Consider the following 18699-nt stretch of genomic DNA (forward strand, 5'->3'; position numbering starts at 1 on the left):
TAAACATTGTGTTGGATGTATGGTTTAATTAGGAGATTGTTTCAAAGTTGCACCCAATGTGTTTTATAAAGAGGCATTGCTCCCTATGTTTTTAGTTTTGCGATTGTGATGAAAGTTGTACATAACATGTTCTGATTCCGAAACGGATTGATCACTTAACATAAACATTAACACCAGTTACAGTTAAGTAACTGGAGAGGACGAAATGTGTACAAACCCTAATGTAAAGGACGATTCATGCAATTAATGAAGATTAAACACGAAAGATCGTTTTTTATATATATAGTAATTCACTATAAATTTAATTAATTAAGCGTAGATTCTATAGAAAATGTGTGCACAATTCATTCAAACTTGAATGAAAATGGTGTTCTAACAGTATACTTACCACATTGAGATACCCAAGTCATATGCCCTTGCTCATATGATCCTTTCTCCTTATCTTCAACATCTCGAGTAAAAGTAACCTCGTATGTTTGTTGTTGCTTCGCCACTGTGAAGCTCATGACATCCTGATCATTTTCAACAACCACCTCCATACTTACACCCTTTGGTAAAGAAACATCTGTGATGCTGTAACTCGAGTTTGCCAAGCCAACGTTAGTCACTGTCCTTGAGTATTGTTGGCCCCAAAATGGATCTTTGATCTCTAGACAATCGAATAACTTGAATATATAAACTGATAATTTGTACAATGGAATGATCGAATGTAATGAACAACTACAAGTGAATCTAACTATCCCTATTTATAGTTTTCTAAGGGTACGAGTGAATGGACGCGTCTCTTCGTGAACGGGTGTGTCTCTAGATTGTGTGGATGAGAATGAATCTTGAAGAGGTGTGTCTTTTCCTTTTTAATCACAGCCACTAATTGAATAGATGTGTCTCTTGGTAGTGCCCCTCGAAGCCATCGATCAAAGAGAGGCATCCCTAGGGGTTTCGCACCCTTTGGGGTGGAAGTTACAAACTTCTGAAATGTCATAAACAGCCCCTGAACTTTGTAACCGCCATGTAACCGCCATACTTTACTCTAATTACCATACAACCCTTGTACTTAAGGATGTGTAGGGATTATAACTTTCATTCACCCCCCTAATCACGAACATCCTTGAGTTGTAGATCTTGAACTCCGAGTAGCTTTATCATCTCGAGTCTCCTCGGTATCTAACATTTCACATGGATCTTTTATTCTCGAACTTTGCTTCTCACGAACTTGCTTCTCACTAACCATGTTCTTCACGAACCTTGCTTCACACGAATACTTTGCTTCACATTTGCCTTGACCACACTTGATTTGTATCACATGAACCTCTTTTCTTGTGTAGTTGTCTCAACACGAACTTCACCCGGTCTTGATTGACTTGCCACCATCATATCACATGATCGGAATCCATTTCTCATAGATTTTGATAAACTGACTCACTCAGATCTCTCTTGTGGTTGTATCACACAACAATTCCTTCTTCTGACCCAGTCACAGGATACGCGCGTCTTCTCCTTGATTTATCTTCTTCACGGTTGTCTCTCACAACGAGTTCTTCATTATTGATTGCTTCCCTCACGGATTCTTCGCTTTGATCCGATCCATTTACTGGACTGTTTTATCATACCTTTCACAGGTTATCTCCGCATCACACGGTTCTTCCTTTTGATCGTTTCACACGACCAAATTCCATGTTTCTACTTCTCTTCAACGTGTAGGCACATCAGAAGTGCCGGTTCATCATCATCTTCCATTTCAACCAAGAGTGTCTCATTTTCCTTGGTTTTCTTGGTTGGGCATTCGTAGGCATAGTGCCCAAGTTTCTCACATCTGTAGCAAGTGATTTTCGACTTATCTCTCATAGTCGGTGTCTCTTGCTTGCTATCATCACTTTGTGGTTTGTCGGTTCCTTCCGACTCGTAAGAGGTGTTTCCTTCACCCCTATGTTGATAATTGCCTCTCTCTCGGCCTCGTGATGGACGGAATCTCCCTCGTCCATGATTTCCAACATGTTGTCCATGACCCGCATACAAGAGTTCTTCTAAATTGTTCACGGGGCTTTCCTTTTTCTTCAACTTTAACCTTTCTTCATACGTTTTTAATCTTCCGACCGCTTCTTCTAGCGTCATAGTTTCTAGATCGGAGTATTGTTCCATGGAGGCAACGATTTGAGTAAACTTATCCGGTACGCCATTTAGGAGTTTGCGTACTAGAGTCGGTTGACTCAATGTCGTTCCTACTTCAGTTGCCCGGGTAACGATACTATTAATCTTTGCGGTAAACGAATCAATAGTGTCGTCATCCTTCATTTGCAACAATTCAAATTCTGACAATAGCGTGTGCATACGCGCCTTTTGTACCCGATCAACACCAACGTGTCTAACCTTTAGATTATCCCAAATTTCCTTTGCAGTCTTACAACTTGCAACTTGCAATACAACATCTTCTGGTATTGCTTGAAACAGATATGCAATTGCAGACTTGTCTTTCTTAGTGTCTACCGTTGCATTTTCTGTCGGTTCGATCGTTTCCCATAAACCATTCGCTTCAAGAATCGTCTTGATACGAATAGCCCAAACCGTATAGTTTGTTGGTTTCAGAATTGGACACTGAAACTGGGAAAGAGAACTTCCTTCCTTCTGTATTATTATCTGATTTTGTCCGGATGTTCCTGACATGACTTCTTGCCGAACAATCTTCACTTTTACTAAACTTTTACTTTCTTGGTTTCAATAAATCTCAAACCCACGATTACCCGAATCGTGTAACAATCAAACAATCAAACAATCTAATTCGCACTAAACCCCGGAATCAACAATCCTAGATTCCTAACCAATAACCCGGTTCAACCGTATCACCCTAGAACCGAACTCTTAAACAAAATTCTGAATTGAAACTTGCGAATTGAAACGAAACTGAAACCTGATCGCGAATTCCCTGCGATGCCTTACGATTCCCACGCCTAGAGCCTGATGCTCTGATACCAATTGTTGGCCCCAAAATGGATCTTTGATCTCTAGACAATCGAATAACTTGAATATATAAACTGATAATTTGTACAATGGAATGATCGAATGTAATGAACAACTACAAGTGAATCTAACTATCCCTATTTATAGTTTTCTAAGGGTACGAGTGAATGGACGCGTCTCTTCGTGAACGGGTGTGTCTCTAGATTGTGTGGATGAGAATGAATCTTGAAGAGGTGTGTCTTTTCCTTTTTAATCACAGCCACTAATTGAATAGATGTGTCTCTTGGTAGTGCCCCTTGAAGCCATCGATCAAAGAGAGGCATCCCTAGGGGTTTCGCACCCTTTGGGGTGGAAGTTACAAACTTCTGAAATGTCATAAACAGCCCCTGAACTTTGTAACCGCCATGTAACCGCCATACTTTACTCTAATTACCATACAACCCTTGTACTTAAGGATGTGTAGGGATTATAACTTTCAAGTATGATTTGCGATCACCTCTTTTTAGAGATACAGCTAAAGAAGGGTAATTCAGCTGGGCCTCCGGTATTGTTTTTGAGCAACTAGCTTTCTTTCTAATGATCATTTCAATTTGTTTGGGTGTATAGCCTAACCCACAAAGATAAGGAATGTAGTCGTCTGGTTGGATGTAAAAAACAAGCCCTGGCTCATGGGCTTTTGGTGGGTTTGCATGACCAGAGCCCATGGCGAATACATCAGCAGGAAGTGCTCTTTCGTCTACAATGGGCTCCCCGTGTCTGTTTACTTGACTAGCAGTGGTCATTATTGCAGACTTGATAGCATCAGGAGACCATTCTGGATGTGCGCTTTTGAGCAACGCTGCTATGCCAGCAAGGTGAGGACAAGACATTGATGTGCCATGCGAGACAAAAAAAGTTGCTTTGGTTCTTGTTTCGTTGTCGATTGATACAGGCCATGCTGCAAGAATGTCCACACCGGGTCCGATAATGTCTGGCTTTAGGATTCCAGGACTTGTAAAGCTGGGCCCTCTTGAAGAGAAAAAAGCCATTTGTGGATCTGATTTTAGCCCGATCACAGTTCCACCGCAAAGGATGGTGGCAACCACAGAAGAAGTTGACTTGATATACTTCTTAATCTCAATCCCTTCTCTGTAACCAATATATGATGCGAGAATAACATAATTTAATGATACTATAGTCTAACCGGTGTTAGAATGTAAACTTAGCATATATTGTTTATTATTATTATTATTATGTATTATTATAATTATCATAGGTTATTATGTTAGTGGCGGTTACCAAACTAACCGACTGGTATATATATATGTAATCTCTGTGAACATTATTTTTTTCACCAAGATTCAATAATATCCATTCATGTTTCTATTGTTCTCTGTACAAACACACACTCGTACAGAATCACACACACGAACACGGATACGATGTCAATTATGATGACGGCTTCCGCTAACATGTGGTATCAGAGCGCATGGTTAGAAAACAAAGAATTAGGATCAAAATTACATGATCCTGGGAAGATACGGATGAAGAAGATGAAAAACAAACACGGGAAGAGGCGAGAAACAAATAGCGATTCAGATTATATGAGTCCCCGATTACGCGCGATTGCAATCTTGAAACAAGAGATTGCAATAATGGAATTGCAATACGAAATTGCATTACTGGAATACGAATCGGGACGTCACGAAGATAACGGAGATGCAGGCGAAGTTATGACACGGAAAGAAGAAGACGATTCCGAAAGAGATGATTTGGCCTGTAAAGATGTTCACGATGGGGGATGCTTCACCCGAATATCTATATGGTTGGTTACGATCGGGAAGATCAGGAAGAACCAATCAGTGATCAGAAGGATCACAATGATTCAATTGAAGAAACGGAATACTACGATTCCGGTGGTGACCGCAGCGATGAAGAAGATGAAGACTCGTATGTCTTCGTAACTGAAGGCGATATGCAAGATGATGTTCCGGTGACCGGAACCGTTCATGAAGACAAGAATATTAAGAAAAGAATGCAGAAGTTAATGAAATTAGATGTTAAAATGAAGGAAAAAAGGACGCATGAATGGCGGGAACAAAAAGGAAAGAATGGATTTCTAGTTTTAGCGACGACAGTTAGTGACAAAAGAAGAAAGATAGCGACAGAAGACAGATTAGCGACAGAACGATTCAGCGACACTGAATTGGCATTAACGACAGTTCAAAGACTTTCAGCGACAAAATGGGAAATGAGCAACAATATTATTATACTCGGCATCACGAAACAAATCAAGGTGGATCTATGGACGCATCATGACAAGTTTAAAGAAAAATGCGTTTATCATCAAAGCCGACGTGACGAGCCATTACCGATGCTAAGTTTAGGGGATGGTGTTAGAATGTAAACTTAGCATATATTGTTTATTATTATTATTATTATTATTATTATTATTATGTAATATTATAATTATCATAGGTTATTATGTTAGTGGCGGTTATCAAACTAACCGACCGGTATATATATATATATATGTAATCTCTGTGAACATTATTTTTTTCACCAAGATTCAATAATATCCATTCATGTTTCTGTTGTTCTCTGTACAAACGCACACTCGTACAGAATCACACACACGAACACGGATACGATGTCAATTATGATGACGGCTTCCGCTAACAACCGGAAGCAATGTCATTAGCAACAATCATGGCAGCTCCTCCTGCATTCTTAACTACCATTCCCATTGCAATGGGATCGTCACTCACATCACACAACACCAACTTCCCCTTGACATCAATGTGGTCTAGTGATCCTTCATTGCATTGTGCTAAACGTTCTTCATCTTTGACGGGGTAAACAAGAGGCCGAAGCTTACGATCAAAATCCTTTGGTTGATACAATGATTCACCATGAAGTAACTTCTTGTTTCCAAGAACCACTGTTGTCCTAAATCTTACATCATTTGTACTAGCCCCAACTGTAAGGACACATGGGGCCTCATTTGATAATGAAGTACTGTTTGGCCCATAATTACCTGCTGCACAACTCACAAAGATCCCTTTTTGCATGGCAGTGAAGGCGCCAATTGCTACATTATCTTTATAATAGGGCAAGGCATGTGCCGGACCAAGCGAAAGAGACATCACATTAACACCGTCTTCAATAGCTGCATCCAGGGGCGGATGTATTATGGAACAAGGGGTAGCCTCCGCTACCGCTTGGTCGGAAAATTTTTGACGTTTTTAGTGTAAATTTTGGAAAAATTTGACGTTTTTTCGATTTCGTTACCGCTTATTTATAAAACGTTACCGCTTGGTCGGAATCCTAGATCCGCCACTGGCTGCATCCATGCCCGCTAATATGGGACCTTCCAGACAACCAAAAAAGAAACATACTTTATAAAAGGCTAAGTGTGCCAGTGGCGCCATCCCACTCGCAGTGCCATTCCCCAATCCGGATACATTTGCGTTGTCTACGAAATTCCCAGCCGCAGTACTCGAAGTGTGTGTCCTGTGGCCATCATAATCTTTCAGAGGAAATCCCTTAACAAAGTTTCTTATTCCGATTAGTTTGTTATTACATCCTGCCACTTCGCATTTCCCTTTCCATGTTGATGGTGGAGTTGGGACACCATCGTCGTTAAACGACGGATGTCCAGGAGTAATTCCATTGTCCATAACCCCTATTATGATTCCCTTCCCATAGTTTGATTCTTTCCACAACCCTGAATTTTGGCGCAAGCCCAAAAAGTAAGGTGAACGCGTTGTTTGTAACTGATACACACCTTCAGGCTTTACGGATAAAACTCCACTCAAGTTCTCCATCACCTTTGCTTGATCTGCTAACATTTTTGCAGCAAATCCTGTAATCACATGACGATACGTGTAAGCCATCATTGGTTTCTCATTTGATCGCAAAGCTACTTTTAACAGAAACAAGGTATACAATTCTTCAATATCGCGGACCTGGCCTTCAGGTGAACTTAAGTGAATAATGTAAGTTTTGAGGTCACTGGCTTTAGTATTGAAAAAGGTGGTGCAAGTGAGAAGTAACACAACACCAATTGTTGGCCACATTTTCTATCTCTCACTGCTTTTGGTGACTTATGTCAAGAGCTACTCCTAATGCAAATTTATATATCAATTAGGGGAGTTTAGTTTGTAATCGGTGGCTTTCCCATCAGATGAATACGACATGATTTTTTGGCTTATCTTTAGGAATACGTTTCGTCCTTCCTTCTAAAAGAAGGTAATTCATGTTGTCTTAGCCAGTTAGAGAGACATGCATGTTGTTGTCTTTGCCTTTAGGAGAGACATGCATGTTGTCTTTGCCAGTTAGAGAGACATGCATGTTGTCTTTGCCTTTAGGAGATAATTACGATTAGATTTGTTGGACATTTAATTCTGCTTCTTTCTTAATGTGGAAATTTGTGAGCACTTTTTTTTGAACAGCCAACATTGTATATATTTCAACAATCTCTATATATATATAAATGAGATGTGATGTGGGCTAGGTGGCATTGGATTTTGGACAATTTTGCTGATGTGGCAACTTTTTTTAGTGAGTTTAGGAGGGAAATTGGCTTTTGCTTCTACATTCACTATTTTCACACAAAATAGGCGGGATCCGTTTTGAGTTCGGATCATCCTACACCCGTTCATTCGGATCTATATAAAAAGCCACAACCATCACTTTTTCACCTATTATTCTCTCTAAACCCTAACCGACAACTTCATCTCCTACATCAGATCCATCATCATGTATTCATCTTCTTCATTCGTCCTGTAAATCAAACAATCCTTATTTTTCCTTAATCCTCTGCATTCCTTCGGATCGACAAGCAGGTAGTCTTGATTTTTTGTTTTGCTATTCTTCCCAAACCCTAACGTCAATGACATGATTCATCTAATCAAACCCTAATGCCGATTAAATAGCCTGAAGCCCCGTTTTATTTACCGCTCCGAAGGTTTAATCTGGATATGTTTTGGTTGTGTTTTCATTGATTTGATTCAATCTTGATTTCGGATTCAAGCGATCTTCTCTGATTCAAGCTTTGGTGATCGAATGTGTTGTGTTTTGATGTCTTGATAATCCATTTCACATTTTCAGGTTTGATTATGATTTATTTTTATTCAGATTTCGTTTTTTTTCGAATTAGTTTTAGTTAGGGTTTTTTTTCCAGATTTATTACATTGTTTTGTTCAGACTAGGGTTTGTTTTTGATTAATTGTTTTCATTAATTTGATTTTACTTTTGATGTTTATCTTACCGTTCGATTCCTCTCCATCAAATTTTTTTGTTAAGATTAGGATTTTTGATCAATTGTTTTCATTGATTTGATTTTACTTTTGATGGTTGTGGTTCAAGGCACAGGGCGGCGGCTAGGGTTCCACCACCACATAAAGCTGACACTTCTCTCTCATTGTTATTGTTTTACCATACCCGGATTTTGACCCGACTACATAAACTCCTTAATTAACCTAATTACTCATTCGCCTCATTCAACAATGCTGCTGTGCAAAACACGGTATGATTTCGAAATTCTCACATATTATTCAAATTAGTATGTTCATCTAATAGATTTTGTTTGTATTTTCTATAGATATATACTCGATTATATCGTATTTAGGGATTTTAACATTCATGTCGTTTTAGATGATCTTATTTTTGTTTATATATTTTTTCCAGATCTTTGTTTTAGCCGTTCGTGATGACTAAAAAGGTTCTCGGTGATGGCGAGGGTTCGTATGGTCTAGAATGGCGATGGTCTAACAACGAGCGACGGGTATTGTTTTTTTTTTTTTTTTTTTTTTTGCTCAAAATTAGGTTTCAAATGTGATTATTGAATTGTTTTCATCTTATTAGGTTTATATGCATGTGCAATGCTATATATATGTGTGTTGTGTTTTGTTTTGTTTTTAAAGGCTTGATTTGCTGGTTTCAGGATGCAGCTTCTTGGGGAATTGCTGGTGTAGATTTTGACGTTGTGCATTACGGGTAATGGAGCTGTGATGTTTGCTTTTCATTCAAGATATAATTTACTCAAAACCTAAATGTCTCATTCTTCTCATTCACGCCGCTTTGTGATACTCTCATACGCTCTTTGTAATCTATCAATCTCTGCATCAACTTCGAATTCATCATCCTGATCGCTACATCTTCTTCTTCAATCCCCAATTACCAGGTTCGTTCTTTCAAACTAGGGTCATATTTTTCGCTATCAAATTTTTATTTGATGTTAATTGCAATACAATCCATACAAAATTGGTTGATTCATTTGAATCGTCCATCGATTTGAGTAGATTCATGATGTATTTAAACCCTAACTTCACCTTTTTCATCAAGAAATTTCTGGTCATTGTTTTGAATGTTGCTTGCTATTTTTCAGAATTACTGAGCAGATCAATCGCTATTTGTAATTGAAACCCTAACTATCAAAAAGTGATTCTGATTCCATCAATCTTGCCTAAAATCTTATGTGTTCTTCGATCTAAACAGGTATCTACTTAATCGTTCTCTCTTGGTTTCTTAAACATTGAGCTATTCTTTCCATTTGCTCCGTGATCAATGGCTAAACTCTTAACATGGTGCAGATTGGATTTAAAGTTGTGAGGGATGCTACGCCGGTGAGATGAATTGCCATGAAATATTACTGCAAACTAACTAACTGAGATGTGTAATTGTTATATTTTATAAATAATTTCAAACCTAAAATAGAAGTCAAATTTGTGGACAAGGTTAGGTGAGGGATTAGTGCTATAATGTATATTAAGAAATTTGTAAGGCTTACAGGTGAATTAATTTTTTTTTCTTTATGGTGAACATGGCCAATTCTTCATGGCTTTTGGTGTGTATGATCAAAGGTGAAGCATTTATGGTGCTTCCACCATCTCATATGGCGGGATCGGGTGGTGCTTGGGCAGTCTATTAACATGGCTTGACACGATTGCTTTTATAGGTTGACATGGAGGACACATTGCATCTTTGTAGATTGCAGCCTTGCGTGAACTGGTTTAATCATCTATTCCTTCATTGTTATTCTTCATATTAAAGTTATATTGACTAATTTTTTGAATCTGTTTATTAGGATGAAGATGTATATGAGGAACCAATAGTGGACATTGATGATGTTGACAAGAATTATCACCTTGCAGTGGTGGAAGAGATGTTTCTCATCCTGTAAACATTGATCAACCAACCTCCATGCAGTCTGAATAATCTCACTAAACCAGTAGGTGTGGGCTATGAAATTTAACATGAACCGGTCGCGACAGGTTGCGAACCCGTTCTCTTTTACACCATTCTACTTTTGGTGCAGTGTTTTTTTAATTTCTTAACACGTGCCTTTGGTCTTAGAGCTCATGTGTTCAGTTTTTGTTGTTTATGTTTTTAGGTTTGTGGCATTGTTAACTTAACTTTTCACTGTTTGTTAGGTGATGCAAGTGATTTGTGGATTGTTAATATAGGTACACGCTGTCACGAGCTTAAGGTAGTTGATTGCATTTTTCGATTACCTGTATAAGATTAAGAATGGCGATGGTTTTAATAATAATGTGCATCAATCTGTTGATCTGTTGAGGTTTCACATGCAGGTATCAAAAGGTCTTTAATTCAGCTGTTATAATACTTCTAATATTCTTGACCTTATGTGTTGGATTTTTGTTTTGAATTTCCTTTTGTAACGATGTATATAGCCTAATTTGTTAGTTGTTTGTGAGTGATTAAATTTGGAGTTAATCTACCTTACTTTTTCAGCAAATTAAAGCCAAAAACATACGGATTTTTTCAAAACAAAACCCCCAAAATAGCATGTTCTTTCCAGCAAAAAAACACTAAACAAGTGTAGGTTTTTTCAGCACTCTTTCCAGCAAAAAACTTCATTTTTTTCAGCAAAAAACTTCATTTTTTTCAGCAAAAAACCTCACAAAACGCGGGTTTTTTCTCCGAAAACAAAAAAACGCTGTTTTTTTCTGCGAAAAAACGAACCAGCAGCGTTGCTGCAGGTTTTTTCCATGGATGAAAACGTGCCGCTGCAGGTTTTAAGGATTGGTTTTTCGACGAACGAAATGCTGTTTTTTTCAGCGATCTGCAGCTGCAGGTTTTTCGACGAGCGATGCAGCCTACAGGTTGCTAGAGCCGAAGAGATTAGAAATTATCTTCTTTACATTAACCTTAGAGTGTGTATATTCCTGGTAGCAACAAAAAGAAAGAAACATGTTAACAAGGTGATTCATCATCATCCCGACACGAATCCAACCATGTTCTGACTCCTAAATCTGAACTTGAGCACGAGCCAGAGTTCATCTTAATGAGATGTATCAGTTGCATCTTTTATGTCATGGTTGGTGAGGGTAACCCAAAGTGCCCTAAATGTCATAAGAGTGATGTTTTGCTTGCTGCGCTCCCTTGGGATATACCGATGCCTCAAGAAAATAAAGACTCATCAAAGAAGCGTAAACTCAACAAGGTAGATATCATTGCCCTATTGTTTTGTTAGATTTTAGTTTATATTTTTCTCCTGATTTCTTGGTTTTGGTATAATTTATTAGGTGTCTAAAATGATTATTTTAATGTAATTATTAAAAGAATGGACTCATTAGAGAAATAATAAACCTCTGATACTTTGTAGTTTGAAATGGTCTCATTGAACCGCCATGTCATCAATGAACAAAGTCTCAAGAGTGTGTATGTGGCTGGTAACAACAAAAAGAAAGCAACAGACAAACAAGGTGATTCCCAACATGAATTGAACCATGTTCTGACCCCTAAATCTGAACTTGAGCACGGGCCAGAGTTTATCTTAATGAGATGTATCAATTGCATCTTTTATGTCATGGTTCGTGAGGGTAACCCTAAGTGCCCTAACTGTCACAAGAGTGATGTTCTGCTTGATGCGCTCCCTAGGGATCTACTGAAGCCTCAAGAAAATAAGGACTCATAAAGAAGCGTAACCTCAACAAGGTACATATCATTGCACTATTGTTTTGTTAGATTTTAGTTTAAATTTTCTCTTGATTTCTTGCTTTTGGTATAATTTATTAGGTGTCTAAAATGATTAATGTAATTATTAAAAGAACTGACTTATCTATGATGCGGGTTTTGTTGAAAATTGAGATTGAGATTGGTATAGTGGTTAAAGGTTTGTTTTCATACGTTCTTATTTAGGGTTTTTATTGTTCATATATGTTCATTGTGAATGAAAATTCTAAAGGTATTGTGATATGGTTACTGGCATCAAACCAGATCCAGTCATCCACATTGCGACCTGGCAGCGTTTACATCAATTTTCCATGGAAAATGTTGTTGGTCGGAATTCGAACTTGCAGAACAGTCAAAACATGTCTGGTGTTCATCAAAATATTATAGGGAATACAATTATTAAAGTTGAGGGGCTAAACAATTATTAAAGTTTAGGGGCTAAAGTTGGTTAACGCCAAAGTTGAGGGGCCAAAGTTGATTGATGTGACATAATAGCATATTTATAGTATATATAATGGTCAAAATTATAAAAAAAAAAATGATGATGGCTATTATTATCTCAGGCACAAGAAGCTCTGGTATGCCATGGTCTGGGGATGAAGGTCAGCAGAGATGGGAACAAGCATGGATTGCTATAAAGAAGGTCAGGAATTTTTTTTATACTTTCAAGTTTATCGAAACAAGTTTTCCACTTTGTTTATAATGATAACTGAATTACACTTCCACCAGCAATACGGTTTAGAAATTTTAATGTTTTTTTTATCACTTCACTTACACATGTTAAAATAGATGAGGGATGGATATGGTTGTCATTTTTCAGGTTTGGGCTTCAAAATGGAACAAGAGAGCGTACTTTAGTACAAGAAAAGTGAAGCTAGATCATGACCTCTTATGTATGGCTGTCCTGGTTCAGGAAATAATAAATGCTGACTATGCATTTGTTATTCATACCACAAATCCATCTTCAGGAGATCCATCAGAGATATACGCCGAGGTAATTAAAAAAAATATTAACGTTTTTAATGGGTCATTTCGAATGTTACATTTATGTTGCCTACAATGGATTAATAATATTCAGTTGAACAGATATGGAAATATAAAACTGTCTGTAACTGTTTGTTGTGCTAACAGGTTGTAAAGGGACTTGGGGAGACTTTGTTCGGAGCTTATCCAGGTCGGGCTTTAAGTTTAATTGCCAAGAAAGACAAGCTTGACTCTCCTAAGGTACATCAGTCTATTTCCAAATTTCATTTTCTGAATAAATTTATTAATTAAAAGGAATTAAAAATTATAGTTTCATATACAACCATGTTGAATCTGTAGGTTTTGGGTTACCCAAGCAAACCCATTGGCCTTTTCATAAGAAGATCCATTATTTTCCGATCTGCATCCAATGGTGAAGATCTTGAAGGCTATGATTGTGCATAACTTTATGATAGGTAAAACTTCCATGAGAATTTTGAAACCATAGTTAATTCCATTATATCGTTCCTCCGAGGGATGTTGCAATAGTGGATGCAATTCGATCTAAAGTGGCAAGAGGCAAGAGGCGATCTACGAAGGGCGACGGTGCCGTGCTAAACAAGATAATGGCAGCAATGCTTGGCTATGTCGGTACGACGACCACATCCGGTGGTGAACAGTGGCTACTTCGCTGCTGTGAAAGGTGAAATAAATCTCCCCATAAAGTGCAGCGAATGAGATCACGTCGTCTTATGTTCCGGGGTGGTTTCGAGAGCAAATCACGGGGCATCTCGCAACAGCGATTCGGGTTGTTTGTGGCTAAGTGGGAGTTGCTCGAGGGCTGCAAATGACACCGGGTAATGGGGGTGATGGCTGCTAGAACATAATGGAAAACGAGACATCCACGTCATGTGATTTGGGTTCGGTTTCGGGGTTGAATCATGGTGTACGTACAAAGTTTGAGTTCGAACGTTATAGGTGAGTTCTAAACGTCCACGTTTTAATATTTTCAATGGTTTTAATGGGTTTTGGGTGATGATTACTTACTCCTATCATAAATGGTTTTATAATATCTATGCTTAATAACGTTTTTGTTGATTTTCTCGAACTGAAAGCATGTTTTTAAATGGGTTTAGGGCTGATTTGGAAAAAAAGAAGAACTTAGGCTATGTTTGGAAGTGATGAAGTTGATAAAGTTGGTTTTGCACAAAAATATACATAAGGTGAGATTTTAAATAACCTTGAGATTTCTTTCAAATAACAAAAGGTGTCTAAACAAAGATAATAAATTTGGTAGATTAAAATTCCAATATCAAATCTAAAACTTCAAGAACAAGTAATAATGGTGTATACATTAGTTATCACAATGAATGTCTTCGGTTTAATAATCGCATTGATATAAATATATAGGCCCTTATGGATGAAAGTTGGCAAAGTTATTCAGGAGTTATCTAAGACTTTGAGGTAAGATTTTTTTTCTTCTGAAATCACGAGTGCACATCTAAATAATTTTTATTATTATTGCAAGTTAATATTGATACACGGGTTATTTATGCAGTTTTTGCCTTCTTCATATGTGAATCATTATTTTTCAAACAATCTTCCAAATCAGCCAAGCCAATGACCGTATGATTTGTACAAGTGAGGTTCATCAATGGAGTGTCATAATGAAGAAAAAAGGAGTTTTTACTACTTCAGTGAAGGAGTGAAGGATGGACATATGTTTCACAAGATATGTTTTTAATCTTTGATGGTTGGTGATTCTGTTTTTAACATGCCAATTTTTAGGCCAAATGGACATCAACTTTAGCTACATGAGCAAACAATTAGTGAAGATGATGGCCAGTAGTCTGCACATGATGTAATTGATATTGAAAAAGATAGTTCCATGGATGAAAATGACCCTGTTGTCACTATAAATGTGACGTCCCGCTTTGTAAGAAGTAGAACCTTCTATTTTTAATTAGTATATATATATATATATATATATATATATATATATATATTCATCTACTGTGCAAATCATATTTTAACGTTAAATTATTTGTTTTGTAGTGCTTTCTGATTGGTTTTGTTAGGGTGGTTGGATTCGATAATGTATCGCAATTGAGAGCAAAGAATGTTGATAGAATAAGTTCGGATGGAACTTTCTACTGGTTACAAGAGGTATGCTGTAAAAGGATGGGAAATGTACTTGACAGACAATGGTTTATCCAGTTGTGATCAATGAGTTTTCAAAACTACCAGGAAAGAATGTATATTATTAATTTCAAATGCATACACGAAACAATGATGGCATGGTTAAAAACTTAAACTTTTGGGGTTATAGCTTTTGGAATTTAGTAGGGTTTTATTGAATGATTTGAGCTATGTTTTTTGGAACCACTATGGTGATGTTTGGTTTTGAGTTATATTTTTGGGTTTTATGTTCATGTTCGGTGTTGAATTATGTTTTTAGGTTTTATATTTAACAAGATGAAAGCTTAACTATTTCAAAGCTGTTCACATTTCAATTCACCACACTTTAACATTCTCAATGTTTAAAAGTTGCTAAACATGTTTTCATTATGGGGACCAATGTTATGCTGTTTAAATTTACAAATTCTACAAACCAACTTACCCATAATTTTACAATCATTTAATTTCCATACTTACTCAAAGATAACGTTTTTGGAATTTATTACATTTATATTATTATTTGTTTCCCACGTATGCTCTTATTTCTTTTTGGTATGGTTATAATTTTGGATGGCTTGCATTGTGTAGTAGATGGCCGATCCCTACTTTTCGGGTTTCGATATCGTGTTTGAGTCGTCTCCGTTCATCGGGGTGGGTTGGTGTTATTTGGTGGACCTATCTCTGCAATTATTCAGTGGTATGTTGATTATGTATTGTATTGGGGTAATACGGTATGATTCAATATAAAAGGCTATAGTTCAGAGGTGCTTAGTGCCCCTATTTTTTGTTTAGTTGGCTGGATTTAGGTGGGTATCTTTTGGGGGCTGTGCGTTTTGGTGTTTGAATCGTGACCACAAGAGGTGTGTATTTTATGGCTCGGGTGTGTTTGGTCTGTGTTAGTGGATTCAATCACTGGATATTTATGAATTCGACTTAAACTATAAATGTTTATAAATTTATGAATTATATCGTTTTATTTTATAACATACTAATATTAATATTAACCTTTCGATAGTTAGTATTTATTTAATTTATAAATATAATTATTTTCCCCACATCGTACATTTTAATTAAATTATTACATTCGTTATTTACAACCCGTGAGTATTCACGGGTTATAACCTAGTTTTCTTATATTTAAAAAGCTATTGATATTGAAAAATAAATTATTTATCTTCTTTTCACACTTCTCATATTTATTTATCTTCTAAATGGAACTCTCCCATATACACATACATATATATATACACACACAAACAAATTCAAATGATAATTTTTTTTTCCAAAACTGAACAATGTATTTTCGTATATTCAAATGATAAATCCGAACTTAGTTAACTTACTTAATTTTGAGACAAGTTGTGCTTACATCTTTGGAGCCTGAATTCTAGCTGAAACTTACTATGCATTAAGCAACCCTAATACATTAAAAGTATAAATCTTGTACACACGTTCTATATATTGAGACAAATTTAGTATTTCTTTTTTCCTTAAACATCATAATATCTCAATGGATTTTTCGTCCCAAATAAGAAAACAATACATAACCATGTAAGTAATCAAATTATTCTTGAGTCCAACATATATTAAAAAGTTTCATAATGATATTATTCAGTAATCAACTTAAATTACATAGGACTTACCTTATAACTAATGACATGTTCCAAGATCTGGAATTACTATATTACAAGCACTGGCAACTGTTTTAGCACCAAGCATTTTAAGATATTTCCGAAGTGAAGGGTCCTTCACATAGCCACAAAGGCACTCACTTTGTTCATGGAGACCGTTGCAACACGGTGAGCTTGGAGGTGGTGGTTTATTGTCAAGTATAAACGAAAGTCACGGGAATAGTTTCGTCCGGTCGCATTCTACTGCCATACCTACCTGCACTTGCACCATAAGATTTATCATAACAACAACATGACACAAAGAAAACTAGAAACCTTCATTTGCGAAACAAATCTCGATGAGAGAAATGATACTTTAGTAAGGTTTGCTATGGTATGATATGAACAAGCTTTTCAATGTTTTTTGGGTCTAGCTATTTGTACATACGCTGCGTATAGAGCTATATGCAGCGTATAGGGTTACACCTATACGTTGCGTATAGAGCTATACGCAACGTATAAGTTGCATAGAATTCAGAGCCTGCATGCCCAGCAATCATTGGCACAGACAACCAGGGTTTATATACGTTGCGTATAGAGCTATACGCAGCGTATAGGCATATACAAGACCTATAGAGAACATATACGAGACTTATACTATACACTAAACATGTAACCCTGTACGTTTTAAGTACCCGTGTGTTACACGGGTGATTTCACAATAAAATATATTATTTAAGAGTGTTGTCATAAACTTTAAATGTCAAATATTTGAAATGATAAGTTGTAAATCATATTTCAAAATGAAAGAAATATTTCATTTCTCTTATGCTTCTCTCGGTTTGCTTGGGACAGGTATGAAGTATGAAAGAGATGTTTGTTCTTTGTTATACCACCTGTTCAAAGAGTGCCCATGCATTGCGACATGCATAAGCGTTGATGTTATTCATTATATAGTGAGTACCTGTAATATACTGGTTCATTTTGTATAATCCAACATATCTAAAAGCTTGATCCACAAATCAAATAAGCAACACAATAAGGGGAGTGGGGATGGGCACGTGATGGAACAATATCACGAGTGGAAGTTTGGAACATACCACCGCCACCAACATATTCAACGCGTGGAAGTTTGGATCCCGTGATAAAATCAACTGAATGATGGAGGAAAGGATGTGAGAGGGTGTGAGGGTTTATTGTTTGGTGTTGTGAGTGATGGGCATTGCCACTAAAAAATGTTGTGAATGATGGAATAGTGGTTGATAACATGGCGGAACTTGATTGGATGTTGCGAGTGATGAGTGAGTGATGAGTGATCACCACCCCCTCTGTAGGTCCCTTTTCGCGGAGGATTACGAACCTAAACCTTGTTATACAAACCTACTAGCGAGTGCGGAATCCAAGCTAGCAAGCAAACCGAGTTAGTAGCAAGTAGAGAAACAAACACACAAGTTCACCGATTAACACAACTTGTATTAATGCAATGAGGGTTCGGTTACAAGCTCAATGTTTACAGAAGTGTTCTATAAACTCTCTAAGTGTGTGTGTGAGTTTTGGACAGAATGCTCTCAACCTATCTCTCGGTATCTTTCTGTCTGTGTGTCTGCTGAAACTCAACACATGCATGGGTATTTATACCCAGCTCAAGATGCTATGTCCGAAGGATTCGACAGATGGTCCGAAGGATCATCTGTCGACCACATGTTACACGAAAGATCAGCATGGACCTCGAAGGATCATCCTTCGAGGTCTAATGGTCGAACCATATCTTTCGAGCATCTCGAAGGATCAGTTGTATCCTTCGAGGCTATCCTTCGATCCAGACAAACATCTTTCTAACTGTTGACTAAGTCAAACCGGAGGATGGTTGACTTTGTCAACTTACAGAACTGACATGGACATCGTTTACATACAGACCGAATACAGACAAAGTACAGACACAAGTGCACCAACAAACTCCCCCTTGGCTGTAGCTTTGTCTTTGATCTCTAAGCTTGTCTTGTTCTTCTAAAAGTGTAGACTCGTCTTGAAC

General features: G+C 37.2%; 2 protein-coding genes and 1 long non-coding RNA gene across 4 annotated transcripts; 2 read left to right on the forward strand and 1 right to left on the reverse strand.

Moving 5' to 3' along the window:
• Nucleotides 1–344: 344 nt before the first annotated feature.
• LOC110932659 (subtilisin-like protease) lies at nucleotides 345–7013 on the reverse strand. Its single transcript, XM_022175979.1, has 4 exons — nucleotides 6275–7013; nucleotides 5615–6103; nucleotides 3468–4126; nucleotides 345–647 (listed from the first exon to the last, which is right to left on the reverse strand). The coding sequence occupies exons 1-4, from the start codon at nucleotides 7011–7013 to the stop codon at nucleotides 345–347; spliced, it is 2190 nt and encodes a 729-aa protein (XP_022031671.1).
• A 619-nt stretch (nucleotides 7014–7632) lies between these two features.
• Nucleotides 7633–8717, forward strand: LOC118490285. Its single transcript, XR_004888999.1, has 3 exons — nucleotides 7633–7781; nucleotides 8305–8464; nucleotides 8626–8717. It is a non-coding gene; the product is annotated as an uncharacterized LOC118490285 (long non-coding RNA).
• Nucleotides 8718–11765: 3048 nt separating this feature from the next.
• LOC110932661 (alpha-glucan water dikinase 1, chloroplastic) lies at nucleotides 11766–14033 on the forward strand. 2 transcript variants are annotated; one of them, XR_004888998.1, is made up of 6 exons: nucleotides 11766–11898; nucleotides 12480–12559; nucleotides 12737–12910; nucleotides 13048–13140; nucleotides 13240–13857; nucleotides 14016–14033. XR_004888998.1 is itself a non-coding variant. In XM_035987811.1 (5 exons), the coding sequence occupies exons 2-5, from the start codon at nucleotides 12497–12499 to the stop codon at nucleotides 13342–13344; spliced, it is 435 nt and encodes a 144-aa protein (XP_035843704.1). In that variant the 5' UTR covers nucleotides 11766–11898; nucleotides 12480–12496; the 3' UTR covers nucleotides 13345–13858. The 2 variants fall into 2 exon arrangements, 1 of the variants encoding a protein (XP_035843704.1); XM_035987811.1 differs by lacking the exon at nucleotides 14016–14033 and having other exon boundaries at nucleotides 13240–13858.
• The last annotated feature ends 4666 nt before the right edge of the window (nucleotides 14034–18699 follow it).

Source organism: Helianthus annuus, chromosome 3 (assembly GCF_002127325.2).
Source record: "Helianthus annuus cultivar XRQ/B chromosome 3, HanXRQr2.0-SUNRISE, whole genome shotgun sequence".
Lineage (NCBI taxonomy): Eukaryota > Viridiplantae > Streptophyta > Magnoliopsida > Asterales > Asteraceae > Helianthus > Helianthus annuus.

Bases quoted from the DNA above. Each gene is read 5' to 3' on its own strand.
- LOC110932659 (XM_022175979.1), bottom strand. From the start codon at position 7,013: ATGTGGCCAACAATTGGTGTTGTGTTACTTCTCACTTGCACCACCTTT. The intron at 4,127-5,614 runs GTTAGCGGAAGC...GTTAGACTATAG, and splicing joins TAATGACATTGCTTCCGGTT to TATCATTAAATTATGTTATT. The intron at 648-3,467 runs GTATCTCTAAAA...GATTGTCTAGAG, and splicing joins TGAATTACCCTTCTTTAGCT to ATCAAAGATCCATTTTGGGG.
- LOC110932661 (XM_035987811.1), top strand. From the start codon at position 12,497: ATGCCATGGTCTGGGGATGAAGGTCAGCAGAGATGGGAACAAGCATGG. The intron at 12,911-13,047 runs GTAATTAAAAAA...TTGTGCTAACAG, and splicing joins CATCAGAGATATACGCCGAG to GTTGTAAAGGGACTTGGGGA. The intron at 13,141-13,239 runs GTACATCAGTCT...TTGAATCTGTAG, and splicing joins ACAAGCTTGACTCTCCTAAG to GTTTTGGGTTACCCAAGCAA.